Genomic DNA, 25,902 nt, shown 5'->3' with positions numbered 1-25,902 from the left:
ACCGGGCTGAGCTTTAATTTAAATGAAACAAGGCAGAATACCAGTACAGTGCTTTCAACAAAATGGCTGAAACTGGCTTCAGCATGATTTGCCTGGAAGGGAAGATGAAAATGTGTTTTAAAGGAGAAAAAAATATCCTGACCAAAACCAGACATTCTAAACAACCACCACTGATACCCACTGCTCCTTTCCTCCCCCATCTCGATCAGCTGCTAGGCTTTCAGCACCGTTTTCCGCCAGACACTAGCACAGTGTTTTCCTTCGCAGTCAGCCATCAGCCAGAGCTGTCACTTGCAGATACTTCATTTTTGTTTCAGTCTAATTCCTACTGCACCCCCTTAATCTCTGCAGCCAGTAACGCCATGTCGCTGCACAGCTATGCCAGACCCCGCGCGAGAAGTCTAGATAGTGTCTGCAACAGTTCAACTGCCTCGGTTTGAAAAAAAGATTTTCATCCTCCCCCCTACAACTTCACCCTTCTCCTTCTCCTAAGCATCTTCCCAGCTGACCTCCAAAGGAGCAATCACCCTTCTGCAATCTGGCATGTCTTCCACAGAGCTGGCCTTTCAGGGGGCGAGTGGAGACAAGCTGCAGCTCTGTATGGCTAAATGCAAATAATCAATATGTTGATTGAGCTGCTGGCTCCCCGGGTCCGTTCCGATGGGAGCGACAGCGAGCGTGCCTTCCCTCTTTCCATGACAAGCCTGTTCGGACTTTGCTACCTACCACTTTGTGAATCAGGCAACTGAAAACACCCACAGCCCTTCCTCCCAACTGTCAGCTAGCGCCGCGATTCCACCCAGCACCCCCTGTACAAGACAACAGATTAACCATTAGGCTAGATATGTTGAAAATATACAGCTTCAACCTTTCCCCAGCTAGCTCAGAGCGATGTATAGATGATTATTTCAACCGTCAGCTGCCGCATAGGCTTAAACCCCTGCACAATAACTCCTGGATTCATCTGCCCCTTGTCAAACTTGCACAGCTTTAGTTTGAGCATACATAGTGTGGCAGTTTCACTGCGGATCTAGAATAATCCAGACGGCTGCTGTCTCTTTGTTAACAGGAAGCTAAACTGATGAGTTTGTAATGCATTTCTTATCAAAGGTAGTTTCAGAAAAGAAAATGTGCCCAGTCGGTTGGGGTTGGAATTTAGCGTAATATTGAAATAGGGCTTAATGGGAATGTCATTTGTGTGTGTGTGTGGAAAATAAATATTACTCGTCCCCTTTAAAAATCACTTCACGCCAATGAAATATTTATTCTACAAATTTACTTGATTTTTTTAGTGGTAACAGATGTAATGAATTCATTGATTAGAAACTACAGTACAATGGTGCCTGATGAGATACAAGAATGTTAATTTTAGAAACTGCAGAGCAGTGTTTGCTTGGTGTCTGAAATGGTAATTCCACTGAAACGGGATTGCTGGTTTGGTTTCTGTGTGCATTACAAACTCGAGGAAATGCATTTCATTGCCTTTTTTTTTTTTATATATACAAAGAGAAACAGATATGCTGCTTATCTTTACATACTAGCACCATTTGAAAAGCAGGTGAGGCTCACTGGCTTTTCGTTGCAGTGTGTGCCATCTAAAGCAGATAAGAAAACATCAAGATCCGAGAATATCAAGAACGTACCATCTCACAACATTTTACAAATACTGAATGGTGCTTACATGAGACGTTCTCTTTGAAACACTGCAGCCCAAGGAACATCTCTTTTTATTATTATTATTTTCCTTCTCTTTGTGTCCCAGGCTTGCACCTTTTGGCTAAAGGCACATAAAATTGAATGACAAATGCATTGCTCTATTTTTTTTTTTTCCTATTGGCATCTGGTGCTTAAATTTTACATTAATAATACACACTCCTTCAGTCTTAATTCTCCTCACACATAAAGGATTGAAACTCAGCCAGATATATATTCCTCACCTCTGCTTTCCCCTGAATGCTGTCAAAAGACAGTTAATAGAAAATGTGGAATGTTGCTAGGCTGGATCCTGTTATGCATTCTAGATGGCTGCTCTGATATTCTGTGAAACCACGATAAACACTAAGTTCCTGAGCTTTTAGGGTTACACGTGTGTATAGAATAAAATATAGTCTGCAAAGGTTTGGAAACCCAGCAAACTTTTAACTTGAATCTTTTGGTCAAAAAAGTCCAGGGTATTGTTTTTACGCTCCTAGGCACTGGGCAACCCCCTATGATTCCTGTAAAACTTCAGTATTTTTTTCCCTTTGCTCCTCCAGTTTCATTCATATAATTTAACTAAAATAAATTATGAATGCTTTACAGAGATGCCGGTTGTTTTCACTTCTCTATTACTACGACTTCAGCAAGCAAAGAAGTGGTTTAAGGCTCTTGAAATTGTGGTTGATCTAAAGTCCACCGATGTCAGTGGAAACGCTGACATTGACTCCAGCAGATGGTAGACCAGGAGCTGTTCCTATCCCATGCTTCAGGTTGGCAGCTGATAAAACGGGGCAGGCAGAAAGCCACGGACACAGCGCTTTACAGCTGGCTTGGGCAACTCGGGGAAGAAAGGCTCCAGCTCTCACGGGCCTGGCTTCTCGTTCCTGTACAGAAGGACGTACACCACATGATGCTATTTGTACGCAACAACCACCTTCCTGTTCCCCTGACAAACGCGCACTGTAGGAAAAAAGCCACCTCATTTAATGCCTAATCAAATTCTAACTGATACTGAGACTAAGTCATAGGTCCATTGAACCTCAAACATCTTTGCCGATTCAGATTTTAGTATTCCCTCATACATTTCTCTTCATTTTGAGTCCCCACTCTCCATTGCCTTTTCAGTTTCTGATTCACTCTGTAATTGTTTGTCAAGTAATTCTTGCTGGAAAACCATCACAGGAAAAGTTAAAAAAAACCACCCGTCAGTAGACCCTTTTCCCCCCGTCCATTTAATTCTCCAATTAATTTCTCCACATGTTGCACCCACACAGGATACTACTGGGGTACGGTAAAGCTTATTTGGGGAAAGGATGAAGAAAGGGAGATGTGTCTAAACTGCAATTCCATTTTAATGGAGTTCCTTTTAGCTCTTGCTAAGACTCAAGTGACAAAATTATCGGAAAATGTGGTCGTTAATCACTAATACTCTCAGATCTACCAGGTATAAGATGGTGAGGTTGCTATCACTATTTGGAATTCATTCCATAAAAACATACCACGTGCATATGCAATAAGAGTAAATTGTTATTACACTTTTTGATGGGGATTTTTTTGTTGTTAATTGGACATGAAAGTGTATGTCTAACAACAAATAACCGTAACAGCTTTTTTATTTCTGTATTTCTTTTTTCTTTCTTTAAAAAAATGCAGTGTCAATTAAAGGACGCCGATTCCCTTACGAGTGGTCTTTTGACAGTGACCCAAGGTATGACACGTAAAGCCAAAAGGCACATCTCTGGAGGATTCTTTACCAGTAGCAACACCCAGCAAACTGTAGTATTTCCACACCCACAGTTGTAATTCAGTGCACTGTCATAGACTACCCTTGTCTCAATGCACAGCAATCCAAAGTGTCTCCTCCTTTGTCCTATTGCCTCAAAGAGGATTTGGAGACACACTGGAAGGGACACGGAGGGAAAGCTGCAGCACTAACAAGGGCAGACTGTCCTTAGCCAGTTCTGCCAAACTCCAGGAGGAACCTGTCCTGTTTTTACAAAGTTAACACGTTTCCCCTTTGTAACTGAATACACTCACCATCTGATGAGTCACTGCTAAAACCAGTGAAGTTCTCTACGAGGACAAAAAATAATCTCCCATTTAAAAAACATAAAAAATTTAAAAATTGGAAAGGCCACTCACCATTGTGCTTATGAACACTTCACTGCTTACACTCCCTCAGCTCCATTACATTCAGTGGGAAAATATACAGTGCCTAGAAGTAACTAAGGGAAAACGTAAGCACAGGAGTCCTTGGCGATTGCTCTGCTCCTTGGGATTAGAAATCTTGTATTTATTGCATTGGTTTTGCTCCTCAGAAAGAGTATTTCAGTGGATAGGACAGGGATGGTTATATGCCAGCTTCTTTGGAGCAAGGCTCTGAAAATTTAAGCTACATCTTGCTGCAACTGTTTCCTTCCTGCCAACACTGGGAAGTGTGGATTTCATCCTGCAGAAATCCAATTAGAATTATCACTTTGCTTTCCAGTTCAAAGTGCCAATTTATCTCAACATCTTAAAAATACGCATTTCCAGTATAATTCCAATCTGCTTATCCTGAAATTTTAAACTGAAATAACCTTTTCTCTGTCCTGACCATGACAAGTTGAAAAATAAATTTGTGATAAACTTCCCCTACCACGTTTCCTGAAGAAGGCACACTAAGTCCCCATACCCGTTTCCCTGCCAGTACATTTTGAGTAAATTGTCGAGTAAAGAACTGATTTTCATAAATATCTTACAAATCTAGGGGACTGTATTCTTCACTTCCCAGGATTATTATTTTTTTTTTTTTTTAAATATTCCTCCACTTCCCAGTGAGTTGTCTTACTTCTGAAACACACAATGTAGAGGATATTGCTCAGTCTGGCTTTTTTACTAGGTGGTTAATATGCCGCCAATAAATTGGAATATTTTTTTACAAAACTTCTAAAACTTCAGTACTGTTGATTTTTTTTCCCCTTTTGGCTGTTGTTTACCCTTGCACAAAACGGTGTAGAAGTGTCTGTGTCTCTGAACAAGAAGAATTGAAATCCTGACATTTAACTCTGGCTTTCTTATCATCAGTCTTATCTGGCTTTCATCCACATCAGTGGAAAAACTTCCATTTATTAAATGTTAATAGGATCAGGCTCAGTGATCCTCAATACACTTTCAGGTTCAGCTGTAATATTCCTCTGGGATGGAGGTCTTCACACGACTGTTACCTCTGAGGTCATAATTTAATTTTCATATGTAAACTAAGCATAAAACGCTGTGCAAGTTTACATAGACACAGGCTTTATACACCGGTGCTTACACCATATATACCCACCCAGAAGCACTTCTATACAATTAAAAAGAGCCATTTAAAATATTATTTTTTATAAATAAAATTGTTTCCTCACAAAAGCAATACATGAAGTTCTTGGAGGCTTTTCAGCCACCACTTATTCCTAAGCCACCACCACCACCTGCTGGCTACATGGAGTTTCAAGCCCCAAGCGCTGCTTTTCTGACTTCAAATCTCTGCCTAAGTATAGAACCGTATTTCTCAGCGGCTCTTACACATCGAAACGTTGTTGCCAGAAGACAGATTTTTAGCATATCGGTTGCAGTTTAATAATACTCTGTTACCTGAAGCACAGCTTTCATAAAGGAGGAGAATGCGAATTGTTGACAAGCAAATTCTCTTACTCAAAGTACTTTAAGCCACATCCAAATTAATCAAATGGATTAACAGAAGCCGTTGGATTAAAAAAAAAACCCTATTGAAACCTATGCTGGTTTTACCACTTACAGATATAAGGTTAAACATACTTCACAACCTTAAGAAATCTGTATATTTTTTTTCCTAAGTACTCCTTACTTTAGCAAGTTCTACAACGTACTCCATTCTTGTAAAGATCTGTTTTTCTCTGAACAGATGTATCCAAAAAACCCATATCATCTGATAAAAATACAAATATAAAAACAACCAAGATACGAATAACAAAGATTACATCTATAAAATAATACCAAAAGTTGCAACAGCAAAAATGGAGATGGAATATATAATTCAATGCTATGGAAAATTAAAGTACGGCACATAATTTCTAGGTACACAATGGCAAAACAAAAGAAGTAAAACACCACAATAATAAGAAGAATATTAAAAAAAAAATATGGAAAACTGATGTCTACTTCTGACTGTATGAGCAAAAAAACACTCAAAAGAATTAATACTCCCGTCTCTGCCCAAGCATACAGTAGTTTGGCTGAAATCGATTGCTATGGGGAAGCGAGGGCTGGCAATTTCATAAGGGTGGAAAATAAAGCGTAAGATAAGAAACTCAGCAGTGATAACTAATAACAACTTTACTTACAACAGTGTTCGGATCTCTAACAGAGAGAGTACACAAAAGGCTGGATGTCTTTAGCAAGGATCCTGTTTTCCAAATAAAACCTAAATAGGATGAAAATACCTCTGTACAAAACAAAACCACGACTGTTAAATTCCCACTGAATACTCAAAAATACTGCACTGATAACACTGAAATACACATGGAAGATAGGGTTGAAATATTCAGAATTATTGTAAGAGGGAAACGCATGCCTTCTCACATTCACTTTGTGTAAGACAAACTATAATGGCATAAAAATATGCAGACTACCAAACGAGGGGAAAAAAGCAAAGGATATTGAATCTACCAAACTAAATTGATAGCCACCTTTGAAAAAAAAATAAATAATGTTTTGTCCTTTCATTTTTCAGTTTGTTACTAAAGCTATACAGGGATGTCAAGCTTGCTTAGTTCATGACAAGGATCAGGCAGATCACGCAAAGCAATCACAGCCCATGACAAGGAACAGCTTTAGAAAGAAAACTTCATCAAAGGTAAATGCACTGTGCTAGTACTTCTGGTTTCATTAACCAGAGCCTGACGAGACTACGGCCATTACCAGAGGAGGAGAAGGCAGCCTAACAGCAGCACTCCCACCGGCAGTATGCAGTGCATGGACACAAGAGGAGAGGAAAGAAGGCAGCGGAGAATTAAGAGAGGATTGTCCAAGTGTTGAATTAGCTGCTCAGGTTGCTTAGGTATGTCCTGCAGAATGCCTGGCGTGCTCAGTGTTACACCAGGGAAATCACTTCTCTGTGAGTATAGGGTTAAATACAGATGATGCTAATTTTCAAGGCAGGTAGCATGATAAGGAGGGACGAAGACTGAGACAAGAAAAAATACAGAAACACAATTCTGCAGAAGCCACTGAAGAAGCGCCAGTATTTCTGTTATAATTATCACACTGATTTCACATGAAAGTCCACAATCACCTGGAGGAGGAGGAACGACAACTCTCTCCAACGAAGACAAAACTGATATATAAGATTCCTAAGATTTACGGGTCAGTTACTACTCTGAAAGTAACTATATCAACCACAAATGCCACAGGATGTCAATATGTTTGGAAATAGCGTTGCTGCCAGATGTTTTGAGAGTCAGATACTGAAAGCATCCAGAAATCCAGTGCTCAGGGGACACTGACAGCTGTCAAGAAAGTAATCTTCCGAAAGCAAATTGCTTGGAGCTCTACCTCTGAGGATTTTATTTTGTCCCGCTTCAGGAGAAAGAAGAGGGCAGACAAAAGGCTTGTAAGCTAAAGGCAGATTAAAAACAAATGCATATTTTGACATATTTTATATTCCTCATAGGCAGAACTCAAGGATACCGCTGAGGAAATCTGGGGGACCCAAGGGACAACTCCAGGATATTCGCTGAGAAGTATGCGGGGCTTGAGTATTGAGACTGGATATAAGAGCCTAAAGGTACGATTCTTCCATTCCCTCAAGCTACAATTTTAGATGCAAAACAAGAGCTGAACTTTCTATTTAGAAGGAGAACTACCCGTAAAACTGCAGTTCAACCAGCCAACCAAAGAGACCAGTAAAGCTCAACTAGGTACTAGGCACAGCAACGCTGGAAATCCTGAATCCAAAACCAGGGTAAGCATCCTCATTCGACTAGGAGAGAATGCTTTCAAGAATTATTCAGAAAAGAAAGAATGAAGAAAGAGAAGTTCCACAGACCGTGTTACAATAAAATATAACATGTGGTGGTGATCACGGGGGAGATCTGAAACAAAAAATAAAATAGTCCCATGCTTTAAAGAGAGGCGAAATGAAGTTTAGGGAGTTCTAAGAATGGCAGAATTATACAAAAACGGCATATTAAAGTGCACAGGTATGGCACAGAATTCATACTATGTAAATCAACACAGAGAAGGATCTGGTGCCAATGAGTTCAAAGAATGCCTGTTCCTGCTCTTGCAGGATTTCAGACTGATGTAATATCAGATGAGTCTAGACTATGAGAGCACAGACCCTTGGCTTGAGTCTTCCCTGTCACTGCAACCGTGTGCTCATTTAATTTACTTCTCTTCCAAACATAACCAAAGGCTTTTGCTGAGTCATGTAACTATCCAAAGGGTAAGATGCCTGTAAGTTGGACTCCTTGTGTGGAAGGATCCTGTCAAAGAGCTACGATTGCGTTACTGGTTCCAGTCTCTGCAGATCCTTGCATTACAATGGTCACCACAGAACCTGTGCTGAGACTGACATTTGTCCCAGCTCCACTGTTCTCTCATATTTTCTCCTTTGTCTGAATGAAGAAATCAATAAGGTATATGTTGTTATCCAGGGCGGTGAGCCTCTTGACTGGACACAATCAAAATATACACCATGAAATGTTTTCTACTACGTGCTTATATATATACATACAGTCGTTTTCCCTTGACCAATTCTTCTACGGAACACAAGCTCTTGGTGCAAAAAAATCCAGCTTTTAAGAACTATGGAAAAGCATAGATCTTTATCAAATGAAAACCAATTTAACTTTCAGCAGTTTTTGTATGTAAAATGAAACAAAAATTACATTTTCATGTCTCAATTTACACAAAATATCATTTGTCAACAATTAAAATCTAATTCAGATAGCACTCTGAAAATGTGCAACCTCACACAATAGCATAAATATTTTCATGTGGAACATCAAAAGCAGTTCTTCACATCCAAGAGTTATTAAAATTTATTTTGCTATTTTGTTGCTTGCCCTGAATTGGAAAGCTTATTGGCTTTGTTCAGAACCAAGTAAAAAAGCAGCATTTCATGTCAAAAACAAGACAAGATGCGAGAATGGCTATGAGTCCAACTCCATTATTAGTGAGAAATATTAGCATGTCATTTGAAAATTTGGGAAATGTTTCCCATATGTTGTAAAGGAGACTGTGTAGTGGGAGCCAGAAAAGTACATCCTGTTCTATTCAGCGGTGCATCTCACTTCTTTTCACCCTTCTGCTGCCTCGTCATGCGAATTATATTCATTTTCCCACCCCACAATTCTAAATAAATACCGTATCACTTCTTTGCTGCCACCCATCTTGTGATTGAGCGATCACTGAGAACCTGACAGTCCTTGCATATTTTGGTAGATCAGGAATAATTCTAACAAGAGATAAAAAGCACAAATTAAAAAAATCGTCGGAATAGTGCCTGTTAATGAAACATACTATCAGTTAGCAGCTAAGGATTTTAAGGCACGTTACTCATGGAAGAGGAATAAGCATCACCTCTGCATTAGGCTCAAAACTTGTAATTGATTTTATTTGTTGCTAGAGGAATCCTAGTTCGATTACCTGATGAAACTTTACAGCTAGGCAAACGTTTGACTTTTAAGTTGTTGCCCACGCCACAACTTTTATTATTGCTAAAAGTCCAAGCAACAACCTAAGTGCTAGAGAAGAGAAGCCAGTTGTAGAATAAACCATCCACGTTGCTAGCTGGCATGCCAGCCGGTACCTTCTGGCAAGTTTGATCAAGAACAGAACCTCCATTCCTTGTTGCCCATCTTCCTCCACAGCACAGCTACGGTGATGTAAAATCCCTCTCTACATTGTCAGACATGCCGTGTCAGGCACCACGTGCCACCGCTAAGTCAGAGAGTGATGATAATGTCAGGAACATGGGAATGGAGAAAGCAACATGCTTAGTGCAAGCAAAATCTTTTATGCAAGAACAAACAAAGGAAATTGCATGACAAAGATCAAAGATGCTATAATGATTTTTTGGATTTCCTTCAGCAGTTCTTCACAATAAACAAGGTCGGCATTCCAATTAATGTTCGGAAGCCGCTAAAACCTGCAGATGGTTTTTAAAATATTTTTTCCTCAGAAATCTAAAAAGAGATTCTTCTCTGCTGATACCAATAAACAGAAACTATTCATGCCCTCTTAGGTAGTCTCCCCTTTAAAAACCTCCCTAAATTAGATAGCAGCAAGGCAGTTCTGGTAATTTCCCACTCCTTTCTGTCACATACCCCATTTCACTTCCCTCTCCTCCTCGCCATGTATCTATGACCTCCTTCAGCAAAGATTAGAAGACATGAAAATTGGCCTCTGCAAGGGAATTGCTATGTCAAAAGAACACCCAGGCTTATATTCAGTACTTCAGAACACAAGGATCTCAAAGCACTGAGCGCAAAATATAATATAATATTTTGAGAACACAATATTCTCAGTGTCTGGGGGGAAAAGAACCACAGTTGTGTAGTAAGTCAGTGGCACGGTCAAGATTGAGATCTTTGCCTTGTGCCATTTTTGTTTCACATTTACCTAGGCAGAATTTCCAGTCAAACTAAAATGCCCACATGAATTTTTAAGCAGCTGACAATGGCCACATCTTACACAGTAATAATGTTTTTTCCACCCTTCCTTTCAGAATAATTGTACTGTGATAACAGGATCTGATCGGTATCAGTGAAGCATGCGCGTGTGAGGTAGCACACAGTATGTTTCCTGAAGTCACTGACAATAAGTGAATCACAGCATTACAGCGTTCAGCAATATGTACAATATCACAGGGGAAGCTATATGAGACCGTATTATGAAAAGGAATCCTAACAGAAGTTGGTGAATGGTCTCAAACAGAAAAAGTACAGCTTGACTATTTTCAAGTATATTATCAACATATTAAAGAACTTACATACTAAAATAAATATATCTATGACTTCTTTAAAAAAAAAAAAAAATCATCCTCTGTTCAACTCCCTCCTGTCTACTGTAACCTCAACCAAAGCAACGATACAGGGTGGGTGCTTGCTTTGTGGCACTTCAAGAACCACATATAGATTTACGTGACAACAGTCTCCTCTTTTTTGTGTCGCACATAAAAAAATTACGAGGTTATGTATCCTGGCATACACAAATACCTGGAAATGTTCTAGGTACTCAGTAGAAAATATGATGACCCAGTAAATACTGTCTCGCAAACTGCTTCTGGCTTCCAGGCTGAGGGCTGGACCTACGCTGAACTCGATAAAATCTGAAGATCTCTGGTTCTAACGCCATGGACTGCCCTAGCATACTTCTCGAACTGGAGCCAGGTGCAAGCAACCTAATGCTTACCTAAGCTAGGAGAGTCCTTAGGTAAGCACCAGGTTGGTTGCCTATGGCTCCAGTCCTAGAAATATGAATCAGTAGTACGTACGTTAGCGGTCACGCTATCGCTAATGTGGCTACTTACCCGAGTAAAGGTATGTATATATTCAATATGCTAGGGGTCTCAATGGAATCATCAGATGGTGAAAACACTGTGCTTGATTCTTATCTTCTTTCTCCTGTTTTTACATCAAAATGCATCAAAAGCAGTAACGCTCCCTTACATAATGCAAGCTAGGCACATTTTAACCTGGTTTGGAGGGGTTTTCTTCTAGGTTTGTTTTTTTACAATAAATTGGATTCCACATTATATGTTGATACTATATTGTGGTCTGTTGCACATTTCAATAAGCACCTCCTTCTATACGTTACAAGAACTTCAGATTACATGATATGCAGAAGACCTAGGTCAGAGGACTTAATTTTCTATGAATCTGAAGGAGAATACTCCAAGTTAGTGAACACATTGTTCCCTGAATTGTAAAAGGAGCCAACCCATAATGATATGAAATGGAAAAAAACCCACATTATAATACAAGAGTATGGCAAGCACAGGCTTTAAGAAACAACTACTCATTTTTGTTTGGAAGCAATTTGAAAACACAAATTATGCATCAAAGTGTGTCTGTGATTAGCATGATCTGATAGCTTTCTGCTGTTATTGGTTCAATATTAAATTGAGACCTTGCCCAATAACATCAACACAAATTAGCTAAGACTCAAAATGACAATCAACTTGGAGGACCTATCCTGAAAAGTGGCACTAACAACTTCCCAGCCTCGATGAGCTCTCAATCTTGCAGCTGTTTTTAAAAGCTTCCTCCCAAAGGCACATTTAGAACTGAATTAAATGCAACTTTGACTTAATTAACGTTTTAAATGATAATGAATACAATGTAGATTCATAGAAGGCATTTACATTGTGTTATAAAACTGATAAAAATTTAATAACTCTTTGTTAATAAGTTATGTCTCTCCAGACCCATAAAGCCTAAAGCAGTCGGTGCTGTAGTCTAGGGTCTAATCCAGGTTCCTAACGCAGGTGGTATAAGGAGGCAGGAGACTGACTTGACACTTGACATTTGCTCTAAGCCTGCTCTGGATCAAGCCACTGCTTGTTCATAAATACTTTATTTCATATAGTAAAGGTCAGAATTTGGGCTCAAGGCAGGGCTATGACAGAAATGCTCAAGCTGAAACGGAGCCAGCTCTGGCATCTGTCGCTTGAAATAGCTCGGAAACAGCAGAGAAGGAGACCTAACCGGCTAGCATCTGTCCCACACCAAGGAGGTAACAGGAAGAATCTGCTGCCTGGTGGTAAGAAACTGTCATGGTGAGTTTCATGACAACCAGCCACACTCAGGAACTAAAAATGCAAACATAATTTCCATGTCACCCTGCATAAGACCCTCTGCTAAATTCACTCCACAGGAGGCAGACAGCATCTTTTCTAGCTTGTCCCCATCAAAGCAAGCCACTCACTAGTCTCTTCCCTATGACCCTGGTAAGAATCACTGCTCAACATAAAGGCCTAAAGGAATTAAATGCAGACTTCTTGATCTCTCCTTCCCCTGCCTCCCCAATTCTTCGAACAATTTGCTGCTAAACTTAGCAGTGCCTCCATCCCACTGTGATGCGAGAGCTCATCTCCTTGTTACAGACAGCATAAATTGGGCAGAGCTCCCCCTCATCAACCTAGTCTTAACATGCTGCATCACAAAACTCAACTGAAAAGGTGTGGGCTTCATTATTTATATCTGCTGGTCATCAGTAACGAGTCGGATTGTCCTGCTCTTACCATTCTGCCATCTGAAAAGGAACAGCTTTGGTTCGCGGGGGTTGTTTCAGCCCTTTTCTGCTCTTGCATTTCTACATCTCAGTATTCATCTGTATGCTCATGTTATATCCAGAAGAGAGTTAAAGGCTTTAGCAGCACTCAAGTTCCATCAAAATATGGAACAATAAAAGGGATTGATGTTTTGAGTGTTAGAGTCAAACTACATAGTTGCAGTCACCTATCGTAAAAATATCTATTGTTTCCTGTGTACTACCTTCCCCACCCCCACACACCCCCGACCTCGCCACAATTAATGTCATCTATTTAGCGTCTGAAAAGGAAATACAAAAGTACCAGTGCCTTCATATACATGAAAAAAATGATGGACTAGATACTTGGAGTCTCAAGAGGGCATATACACTGCTTCTATCTCTACGCCAGCAATGCAGAAAGCCATATGGTTGCACCAAGGAGAGGATCACCCGAAGGCCTGCACACCAAGAGCACGAGAAAGGCAGACAAATCAAAGGGCTGCTCCAGTGGAACCACCGCTCCAGCGAGCAGTTCTTGGCTGCTAGTTAAGACTGTGATTGCATACATTGAGTCCATTTATCCTACCTTTAGCGGAAACACCTGTGTGCACCTCTGTACAATTGCCACAAGGAGATGACTGAAAGAAAGTAGGTTAGGCAGGATTGCAAATATAAACTAAGCTTGGAAGTGGAAGGCTAACTTCATTCCCAGCAAAACAGATCTCATGGTGGCTGGCTTCTGCTCTGCCCGTACCACAGGCTGTGGAGCTGGCTGCAAACATGGGCAAATCTCCAGCACGTACAAGCATTGACTTCATGGCAGTGGCCACCGCCATGAGAACCTCTACAGAAAAGCGCACGTATCTCCCGCATTAGTATTTTCTTTTTTTCAGTTGTTCCATTGCCTTGTTTTATATGCTTCAAAACCCCACTGGCCAGTTTTGGTAACAGCAGCTCACTTGAAAGCAATTCATTCTGAGAAGGTGGCCGAGGAAGGTGAGCCGCTCTTCGCCATTACCCAGCAGCCACACAGACTACACTGAGGTACATGCCTTTTCCTCTGCCACTCCCAGCTGTAAGTAGACTTGCATCTTCACTGAGTTATCTAAAACAGTATTTTATCTGCAAAATGGAACACTAAAATATACACAGGTTTCCATTTTTACATTACTGTCAGTATTTTGAAAGGGAACGTACGCAGCCTTGTAGGGGTATTTAGAAGAAACGTCACAGCCATGTCAGTTCTCAGGACCACAAGGCTGAATACGTGAGAACTGATGTAAGCAAAGTAAAAATCTGTCACCCCAAAAGCAAGAACAATATTTGGAACTAGTTTTACATAAATCATTATATCAGCCACAGCATGTTTCACAGGCTTATTGTTTATATTCTCTGTGGTTTTGAATTAACAGGAATTTATTTGGCACTGTGTCTCATTCTAATGTCCCGTTTCCATTAATCTCATTCATAAAAAAAAATAAACAGGCTATACAACATAATGCTATATCATTGTCCAGTACACAGAGGTGGGGTCATTCCATAGAAGTGAGCTGTAAAAAATGTAACAATCTGATTATAATCACTTGCTTCTGACCTTATGATGCCACCCCTGAGGGGCAACATCTGTCTTTCCTTTCCGAGCAGACCCGATCGCTTATTTACTCCCTCTGTTTCTTCTTCCTCAAAACATTAAAGGTGTGCTATTGCCTTTCTGAGCAGCAAAAAGATGAGACAGTGTGACCACAGAGGGATCAGCGGGTTATATTAAAGAGAAAAGTGTTTATGCAGCATATGTAAAAGCAATGGTTTCAGAACAAATGACTCTCCATCCCTCCTGTGGCCACAACAGGATTCGCACAGCTCAGAAAAAGTGCGTAGCGGAAGAGAGCAGTGGTAGCACCCTACCTTTTCCTGTTCGAGTATCATCAATACAATGTAAATGGGATCATATTTATAGCTGGTTTGAGAATCTCGGAGTCAGTAGCCACCACAAGGTGGTACACACATCCTGTCAAAGGGAAACCACTGCTGCTAAAGGGGGAGAAGGAAATTCTGGCACTGAAAGTTGTCTTTGGTGGGGCACACACAGGCCCTTCCTGCACCTTAGATCACCCATAAAATCAAGTATTCCTTGTTGTCTTGGCTACTCCAGCAAGACTAGAGCAGTAGTAGGTTAGTTTTGTTCCATAGAAAGCAGAGGGTATAGCTCTTGCATTCTAGGAGAGATGAAGACTACGCTGTCTATCCAGCCAGCAATTTGGGAACCCAGGACTTAATATTCAACTCATTCAGAAAAGCCCGAGTGCAGTTACACGACCGATGAGTTCTAGATACACTGACCAATGTAAGCGTTATACATTCTCTCTAGCTAAGTCAGTGACACGTCTTTCCCATTCCCACTATAGAATTTAGGTTTTGAAGTTGTAAAGACACACAGGAAGAGCCTACATTGCCCTAAATAGCACAGGTCAATGAAGAGGCTAGAGTTTTCCTCAACCTAACTTGTTAAACCACATTGCCAGACGTAGCTGCAGCACAGTGTGCCAACCTTGGTTCAGCAGCTCTCCTTCTCCAAGCCGCCCAAAATGTCCATCTGATCTTGCAAAATGTGATTTCAAGTCCTTCGAAAAAGACTCAGCATCTAACCTGTCTGTTCACCATAAATCACGTGATGGCACTAGAACACCAGATGGAATATCTGGTTCTAAACTGGGCCTGGGACACAGGTAGGTAGGTAGGTACATGCTTTGGCTGCTTTCAGAAGTTAAGCTTCCTCCAACTTGTCTTACATGGTCTTTCCTTTCACAAAAGATGGCTAGGAGTTCAGACTGAACCCTAAATTCAAAATACAGTGATAATTAGTCTTGTCTTTTGTCTCCAGAGAGCCCTGATATCCACCAAAGCCATAAAGGCTCCACACAAAGCTTCTCAGAACCACCAGAGTGTGCCAAGGCATGCTTTCTCACAAGCTCAATTAGATCTGTGTGGGCCTAGTATCAAGAATGTCTTTGGAAATTTAGATTCCCATGGCAGTGGGCACAGCAACAAATTTAGAGGTTTGCTTTTGGAACGTGAACTTGTGATGTTCCTGAGAAGCACAGCCATATGGTGATAGACACAGAAATTAAATGGTTTAGGTCAAGATTCTGTCTGTATCAATTAATCATTTGAATGGCACTCCCCAAGATTTGGCACAGACTTAAGCAGAAACATCACACTTAGTAACATAATTTCACTGTATAAACCACCCCAGGTTTTTCAGTGGCTAAGTGCCTCTCTTCACTCTAATTTCCTTGAGTCTCCAGTGCAAAAAATACTTGGACTGTTTGAGTGCTGGTCATGTAGCAACCCACCAAAAGCAGCTAAACCTGAAAAAGCATATACACACACAAATCCTATTTTCTTACATTTAGAAAAATCATATCCATTTTTTTTTCCCCAGACAACTGCCTATAAACTCAAAAGCTATTTTAATGTGATTACATTTAATCAAAATATGATTTTCATTTGCTGGAAGTAAAAGCAACAATATAATAACAGAGAAAATCATTCACAGTGGAAAATACACTGCAAGTGTTACTTTCTCTATGTATTAAACAATTAGTACCCTAAATCCTGTGTACATCATTGAATATGTAAATTGGTGTCTTCTACTTGACATCAGATTTGTACAAACAGCATTAATTATTATAAAAGCTACTCACTGTTTCAAGTTTCATACAATGGTCTGTGATTTTATTTACTTTGGGGAAGAAAAAAAAACAAGCCTCCTTTTATAACCAAAAGTATATTAAAAAAAAAAGGGGGGGGTGGGGGTGGGAAATGAAAGAAAGAAATGCATTAAGCAATTGTAGAAGCAACCCAACCCAACTGGGGCACCATGACCAAAGCAAGCCCTGTAATAATATAATGACCTTTAATGAGTGTCTGGGGAAACAATACAGTCCTAGCATAAAAGACAAAGGGCAAAACCCATCATGGCTCCACTGACACTAATTCAAAATGATTTTCAGAACAACTAAAGAATGTAAGAGTGGTAATCTGATCCACCAATCTGACCTTACTTTGATTCTGGGGCCCTGCTGCTGCCATTTCTAATTGTCAAACACTCTACATTTCACATCTGCTCATATTTAATGAAAAGCTGACTCTCACCGCCATCCTTTGAGTTAACTAGCTCTGTCAAGATGGGCATCATACGACCCCTGCACACTGCAAAGAAAACACACTGATTTCTGTTGAAGCCCTGCCAGTGAAACGTTGCATCTGTGTGTATATATATTAATTGGAAAAGAAAGGCTTATGCTGCTTTGCGAAGAGTGTGAATTGGTATTGATTTTCGTACTTATTATTAACAGTCAAAGGTGACTAGTCTCACAAGGGGAAGAGTGAGATCTCTTTCGAATTGATGGAGTGATGAAGGGGGGAAAGGGCCCCTGAAAGATAGGATGCTAAAAATCCTCAAAGCTGTCAATATCACTTAGCCTTCAAAATATAGCGTAGATCTACCGTGTTTCCCCAAAGTATTGGTTTTTTTGGTGGAAATAATACCATTATTGCAGAGGGGTTTGGCTCAGCAGGCAACACAATCAAAAATGTTTACGTTATCTGCCTCTGTACAGTCTTAAGTGAACTTGAAAGCTACGGTAACCTATAAATTACGGTTTTTCTTTCCTTACCAAACAGTGCTAATGGCAGAAATTTTACCCATTTGTAGGGGATGTATTCATTTAGCCTGACCTGGTTGCTGTTAACACCAGTGCCGGGACCCAACCACATATTCTCTGTACTAGTCTGTATTAAGGCAAACTATACCGGGCACCGTGTCACTGAGGCTGTTAGGCTGCATAAGTAACACCGCCCGCAGTAATTCTCAATCCAGGAAGGTTTCTTGTTGGCTTTTTTTAACTATGTATGTTTTGCTGTGTTTTAACCTGATAAAGGCCTCTTTAAAGGATAAAAACTCCTGGAACTTAGGATAGGACTTAAAACTGGGAACCATCTCCCCTGAGCTGACGCACAAGTCGCAGCCAAGTAGACAAGAAGAACATTCAGAGTGCTTATACACATGTACAGAGAGAAGATTTCTAGTAAAATCTCTAAAATCCTATTAAAATCTTTATCTGACAGTCTTTAAACAAAAAAAGCTAACAAAAATCACAGTACTGTTATACACTCCACACTTGTGTCCAGAAAAATAGTTCAAGTGTCAAACCAGTTAAAATCATTCACCACTTGGACTAGATACTGCAATATACATATGGTATCAAAAGGAAACCAGACACAATCTACTAACTATGTTACACTCTTAGCCATGGAAAGCATTTTTATCTGTGATGACTTGTAACAAAGCCGACATGCTTCCTGATCAAAAGTCCTAATACTCCTTTATAGATGTTTCTGAATAATTTTGTAGCTTTTCTTTGCTACTTGGGTGGGGAAAGGAAAATAGCTCCTGTCCCAAGACATAGTTTTGCCTGTTATGAACATCTGAAGAGGATAAGAAAATGAAAAAAAAAATAAATTTAAAATCACCATTTTTGTATTTAACAACCTTCAGTTGTTGACATCACACTGATAAAGCAAGCTTTGAAATCCCTGTCATTTCGCCCAAAGAATTAAAGGCTACGCAGAACTGTTCTACGTTCTCTGCCTTCTCTCTCTCAACTCTGACCTTTCGAAGGAGCTTTTGGGGCATATTCCAGAATGGTACTGTCCTACGGGACAGATTCCACAGTTAATTTCAAAAAGCCTGCATCAGGAAGTAAGCTTGCATCAGGATAGCCCTTCTAAAAAGGCACCACAAAACGTACAACCTTTTTTACTAAGATTTCTGCGGTTTCACTGTTGGATGGAAGGCCCTGCCTTACTGAGGCTGAAGGGTTACAAACAAAACTAAAGACAATGGGTAGCAGCATAGAATAGAATTGCAGCTGCCACGGTTCAGCAGCTAAGTTGTACCCTGTATATTTATTCCCTGCCCGTTGTATGCTGCTCTAGTGCCAGCACCATTAAAGCTGTCTGCTTAGCACCGGTCATAGGTTTAGACACAGGCCTGTTCCTCCACTGCAGCACCTATTGTTTAATTAATGACAATTTATATTGTATGAATTAAATAAAAAAGATGTCACCAAACTGCACTACTAAGGTCCTGCATGCTATTGCAAAAGCATGCCTCATAAAGAGCACACGAAGCAAAATAATGAATCACATTTTTCATCTTAAAAATAAATTAAAACAGAAATATAGATACAGAGCTGTATTAAATGTGGGTTTGACTTTTTTTTTTAAAAAAAAAAGCATCAGCCCAGTAAAACTCACAGAACTACAATGTACGACACAAGACGGGGATGATACCACAGACATCACAGACATGGAACAGCATGTGTTGGTGTTAAAACTTACAGGCACGTAAACTGGTGGAGCAATCATTAACAGAGACAGAAGAAAGTGGGAAGGCTCTCTCAAGGGTGTCCATGTTACTATGTACACTGCCTGACATGCAAGAGCAGTCACGCTCAGAGCGTCCGCAATCAAAACAACATGCCAGTTTCATTCTCTTGTAGATGGACATCTTGGCTATAACCATGTGTTGGATGGGAGGAGAGGAAGAGCAGCAGGTTAATGGCAAGGTTATATATATAACAAGGCAGCTGGAAGGTAATTTAAGGGATTTAACACAGGCCTTAGTTTATGTTAACAGTCTTGACCCAGGGAAAAAAAAAATGCAATGAGATTATTGATAACACTTTGGCTGTACATTAAAAGTAGGGCAAAAGATAAATTGCTCTTTATTTCTGTTCAGTCTTATAGGGTGACCGCAGACATGGGGAAGAATTACTGTTTACAGTCAAGTGTTTGGATCAAAAAAGAACATAGTAAAAACAGAGAATCCTAAGAATATATATTTTTCCCTTGGCACAATTAATACTACTGAGTTAAAATGATTATCTGTTAGATATTTTTAGCCTATCTTGCTTCCTGTAAGAATCAAAGACTTTCTATATATATGTATGTATGTATACACAGACAAAAACACACATACACATATATTCTTACGCACACACTCACACACACATATACATTATACACATACATACATATACATATATGTAAATATATTTATTCTTAAACATATGCTAATAATTTCTCTGTATTAAACTGTGCCAGGGAACTCCTTTAATGCAATAAATTACACATTACTAAAGAGTTACAAGATGTTCATAAAATTTTCTGGAAAATTTACTTCATTTACATTATATCCTCAGGAATTCAAATTAACTCTTGACAGAATACCAAAATTTGCCCATATAAGAGACACAACTAATAATGGTAAATATGCTTGACATTAAAATCAGTTCACAAATAAGGCATCACCAAAAGCACACAGAGCATCGGTCCACTGAAACATGCTGAACCAACCACTGGCACGTTTCCTGCTCGGGACTCACAGGTAGGTTGGGAACCAAACCACTGAATGTAGAATTAAGGGCTAATGCCAAAAGGAGGGACGGGTTAGAATGGAACTTTTTTAGCCTTCAGTCATTCCAATGTCCTTGTTAGGTATTTCTGGAAATATACAGCATCTTATTTCACAAACGGGCGTGTAACCCCCACCGTGCCATTTTGTACGTTACCTGAATCACAGGCACGTTCGAGTCTGAAGAAACGCAAAGGCCACTGAGATTGTTTCACATGTTGCGCTGAACCAACACTTTTGGTAATGGTTTAGATTGAACTGACTCAATTATACTAAAAATGAAACAGAACACTGACAGGCAAAAACAAAACCTTAAAAGCAAATGCAGAAAAAAGGTAATGTTTCTCTGGCCTGTACCCTCAGTTTAGGATGTCTTTTTTGCATTATAGTAATGACATTAATTTACAATAATTTCTCTTTCTGTTGTTCCTTTTTTTTTTTTTTTTTCCTCCCCGGTTTCTTAATGCCACAGTCACCAGGGAAGAGGGATTGAAATCGCTCAAATGGGTCAAGTCCTGTTCTAAGGCCTTGATGGCTTGCCATACAGTATACTTGTCAAGCAAGGGTAACATTATGATTGTGGAAAACAGGCATTGAGGGAGATGAATGAGTGATCTCTTCAGCAGCGACTCCATTCCTCTAAAACTTTGCTCACATGACTAATGCCATGTTCTTTTAGCATCCTAGTAGAGTTATCTTACAGCTGTTCAGAAAGTCATCATGCAGCGTCAGGCTTGTTCATTGCATGGTACATCATTCCTCAGAGCTTGGCTTTTAGTAAGGAGGTTTCCACTGCAGCTTTTGATGCACACACATTCAAACTACACAGAAAATTCAAAACAGCATTCATTTTCCCATGGTTTCCCTCTGTCTAACTCTTCCCAACACATTCTTTAAAATCGAAAAGTTGGGCAGAAAAAGAAAAGCAAAATATGTTACCAAAAATGTGGAAGTCTTTCCATTATGCCTATTTTATTATTTTCACTTTAAGGGAAGGAAAGCAAAATAAAGGGCATTTGTGAGACACACTAGCAGTAGGTGAGGCAAAAGGCAGGCCCATTTTGTTTTAATTATAGCTGTTTTGAAGGACTTTTTCTAATCAAATGCTGTAGCAAAACACACTGCTCAGAAATTCTCAACCGCTAAGTCATTGGTTAGTAACAGTCCCTGGGTTTCATTTACTTGTAGCCATATCTTGTCAACAGTCAATAATAGGATAGGACACATTTACGAAAATTAAAAGAAATCATCCTTAAGGGCAAAGAGGCTTGGGAAGGAAAACTTTTTGTACCATTTTCACCAGACTTAAACCAATGAAGGGGGAAATTTAAGCCCTTCTGCTCAACAGGGGAAGGACTCCAGGGCACTTCTCAAAAGTGATGCCCTTTCAGGGACTGTTTTTAACTATTATTATCAGTTGTTCCAGAGATCATGCATCATTTTAATATTTTACATCATTAACATGCAGGAAACAGGCTTGGACCTGGAAATGTAAGTAGCAGAAAGGACTTGCTACAAGGGTTTCAACCAGTATATAAGCAACTGCATACCAGAGCAATACATTTAGGAAAGAAAACATGCTGTTACTCTTCATTCCCTTTATACAGTCATTATTACATTCATACCAAATACAATACTTATTTTCTTTTAAATAAAACAAAACATGGATTATTAGTAGAGATGACTAGTGGACAAGATCAAAGACAGGACAGAAATGATTTTAAACGGTTCAGCCACACACATACCATTTCCTATAAAACTTGCAGAAACATTAACAAAAAATGGGACTCGTCAAAGAGACAGGGGGACCTTAAGAACAGCCTCTGGGTGGGTGTTAAATTCAGTTGACACCTGTACCACCTGCATCAGAATTGACTCATTTCTATTCATGGAATTCTTATGGATGTTGAATAGAACTGCTATTTTAAACTAGTAAAAACGTAAGTTGGGCCATAAAGGAAATTACTTCCCTATTTTCAACTGAATAACCAATGGACAAAAAGGAAGATCAGATCCTTCTACCCAGTATGATGACAATCCCACAGCATTTGTGAAATGAATTAGTAAAACTATCAGGGGATGTTATCATGGACACAGAAATCAGGCTACTTAAATAATTTACTGACAAAACAAGGCATATATGACCTAGCCATTTTCTGATTTGTGTCAAGAGCAAAAGGAAAGCAAAATTTCTGTCTTTTATTGATCAAGTAAATACTTCTGAAAAGTTTTTTTTTTGTAGCAGTTTTTCTCAGAAGACAAATAGCCTTCCATTCTCATAAGGAAAGAATGTCTAAGCTTCTAGCAGTACCTCGCCTTCTCATCGCAAAAACTCAAAAAGGCCAGGCAAAATTTTTAGATTGTCTGGATCTGAGGTGTTACTTAGAGTTCACAAACAGTAATAGGAAGTATTTCCAGCTGCAAAAATAAGCAAAGGAAACTGCAGATTATTGCCTACCTAAGATATCAAGGAACAGCTCTTGTGGGTTTTGGTTTTTTTGTTTTGTTTTTTTGTTTGTTTGTTTGTTTTTTGTTTGTTTGTTTTAAAGCAAGCAGAATAATGTATGCCTTCATCTTTGCTGATTTTTATTTATTTTTTTTTAAACCATACAGTCTACCCAATCATCGTGCTCCACCCATCACTAACATTTTCCTTGTGACCTTAGGGTAACAGAAAGTAGATCTACGAGGACATCTAGTGGGTTTGTACGAGATAACAGCTGGTTAAGAAGAACTGGAGGTTTCTTGACCAGCAGAAGGTAAAAACAGGTCCCACCAAAGAACTGAAATGCACACAGCGTCATTTCAATTCATCAAGTTCTCATGATCCACACTACGAGTAAAATAACAGCAGCATTGAAGGGCGACCAGAGCGATCTGATTGCCTTCTGGCAATGCTGGTTAGCATCATGGGACTGAAATACTGAAATATTGGAAGGATTTTTGCCAGCACAGTTTCAGTTTCCTGAAAAATACAGCAGCATATCTTAAACTGTTTGTGAGGATTCATTTTCTCTTAGCACAACAGGCAAAGCTATCTCTCCATTATTTAATTTCTACAGGATGACTTCAAGACCACCAAGTCAGCTCGTTCGCTTCCCTAGCTTGTGACTTGTGCAATCAAAGAATGTTGGTTAGTTGCTTTCTATAATTCATATGATGCTGTTTGTTGTCAAAACTATAGAAACAGCAGGTGACCTACGTGGACATTCTGCTCTATTTTAGTAGCTATAAGAATGACTCACGGGTCTTGAAGTAATGGCACATTTATAGACCAATTCATTTTAATTTTGAAATCTGATCGTAACCTTTCCTTCATTACCTTACAGAAGACTCTCCGCCAGCGTACTTTCAAAGCTAACTGCATTTCTGAAAAAACCCAAGCTATTGGGGAAATGGAAAAAAACAAGTCAAAGCTACGTGACCTTTTCTTTTTTTAATACTCTCTAAGCATGAAGAACTCTCTTACTTGTTTAATTATTCCTGTTTAAACTAATTTCTCTGGTCCATAAAGGCCTAAGCAGAGAAACATATTTAAAATAAATACCTTGCTTCAAATAAATCCAAATTACTTCCAGTATTTTGCCTCCAGGTCAATAGGATTCATCATTTTATCCATAGAAATTAGTTTCTTTCTGGTTTATTGTTAAGTATTGATTCTTATCACGCTGACCTCTCTCACAATCTGCTGTGCTGTGCTGCCCCATCTTTCTGCTGTGTCACTCCAGTGGCTGAAAATAGATCTTGGGAGAAATTTCTGCTCTCTGTCTGGATGCTTTCTACCACAACAGGTTCTCAATCCTTTAGCCTAGTTTGCAGGCAACACAGTAGGATAAATAGTAAATAATGATAATCATAAGGAAGGCCACTGCAATTCCAAGCTGGCAAGCTCTTTATAATGCAACTCCAGGAGTGTGTGTTTTTCCCGGATCCTCTGCAAGATCCAATGGCATGTATGGCTGGGGGGGGGTGGGGGGCGGGGAGAGGAAAGGGGAACATCTCAATCCTATTTAAGACCTAAAGTGTTATCACACAATAAATTGAGAATATCTGGTGAAATGCTGAAGTTTCACAGCCTCACTTACTTCAAATAGCTGCAGTTACACGGTACGGCTAGCAGCCTCCGTTGGGCTCAGTAACGCCTCGCTGCAGCTAGGAAATATTTGATCCCTCTTGCTACTTGAAAGAACGAGCTCCTCTAATCCCAACACTGTCCTACAAACAGTACATTTCTTTGCAGTGCTTGCATTCATAAGCAGAAAATTCTTTCCATGTCCCAAATGCTGTGTTTATCTAAATTATCATGACTGTACACACTGAAAGTGGCTGAGGAGAGCCTTCATAGAGTCTGCGCCGCTTTCAAAGTGGGATGACTTGGATTGACATGAAGTGGTCTATAAAGTTCATATTCTATATATAATAATAACGTAAAACTTGACAGTTAAGGTCCTGAAAAGTCATTGTGGCTCTACTCACGTAATTTATTTCAAAATAAGCAAGCTGGGGGAAAATAATCACTGTAGCTTGTTTCCTGTTGGAGATACCGGTAGGTTTAAAAGGCAGCCACACCTTTAATTCATTGTCTGGCTTTCCCCCATCTCCTTTTTTTTTTTTTTTTATTTTGCTGATGAGGAGAAAGGAGTTAGACCAGGACAGTGAAAGAGCGTGTTGCTCTTTGTGTCAACTATCTAATGAAAAAGACAAAGCACAAAAAAAAAAAATTGAAGAGGGGTCTGACAATGAATTGCACTTCACCAGGCAAACAGGGCTATAGTGGTCATTACCCCAGCCTAACCAGTATCCCTAAAAATTCGTGAGGTATCTCTAGAATCACTTCAAGGAAATGCTATCACCAAGATCTCATTTTCAAATAGGGATGAAAGAATAAGATCGTGGAAAAAAAAGGGGCAACAAGGTGGAAGAGGGGGAAACTGCTGTATTTTCTTCAACGTCACCCTAATCTCCATTGGTGTAAACGATGAGAAACTTGTGCGTATGACGTCACTGCTACATGCAACATAAATAAAGAAAAGAACCAAAATACTGAACAAAAATACTCTCTTCTAGAGAAAGACAGGTTGGACCGCACTCTGGGCTACAGGGAACCCATTTTTACTCACAATAGATCACTATCAGTGTGCAGTTAAAATATAGTAGGGGCCGTGTTCCAAGGCAGCAAGAGGAAAAATAAATCAAAAGTTTGTCAATTGTCATAGATTACAAGAAATTCCTTCAAACACATCAATGTACACACGATATGTCCCCTCTGGGGTTCAACCCCCACCGTTCACAGCAAGCACTGTCACTGGAAAAAATATATAGAGAATTAGACCACAGCTGTTGCACAAAGTGAAAGAAACAGGAGTCGTCGGTCATCCAGTTTAGAGAATTCATCCCAACATGGCTGCATTTTATATAAACATATACATGTATTTGGCCCCTTGCTGCAAAAACTACAGTTAATG

General features: G+C 39.6%; 1 protein-coding gene across 26 annotated transcripts in view; it reads right to left on the bottom strand.

Moving 5' to 3' along the window:
- The window catches only part of KCNMA1 (potassium calcium-activated channel subfamily M alpha 1), a 505,618-nt gene that overhangs the window by 79,881 nt on the left and 399,835 nt on the right, over positions 1 to 25,902 (bottom strand). For 3 of the 26 annotated variants that reach the window (XM_056351536.1, XM_056351535.1, XM_056351533.1), the window contains exon 19: positions 19,363 to 19,536. The exons of the other annotated variants lie outside the window; for them this stretch is intronic. In XM_056351536.1, coding sequence (XP_056207511.1) covers positions 19,363 to 19,536 — 174 coding nt within the window. The remainder of the gene's footprint in view (positions 1 to 19,362; positions 19,537 to 25,902) is intronic. 26 annotated transcript variants of the gene reach the window in all.

Source organism: Falco biarmicus, chromosome 9 (genome assembly GCF_023638135.1).
Source record: "Falco biarmicus isolate bFalBia1 chromosome 9, bFalBia1.pri, whole genome shotgun sequence".
In the NCBI taxonomy this organism is placed as follows: domain Eukaryota; kingdom Metazoa; phylum Chordata; class Aves; order Falconiformes; family Falconidae; genus Falco; species Falco biarmicus.
Note: the sequence above shows the minus strand (reverse complement) of the source record. Positions and strands in the feature narration are given on the sequence as shown.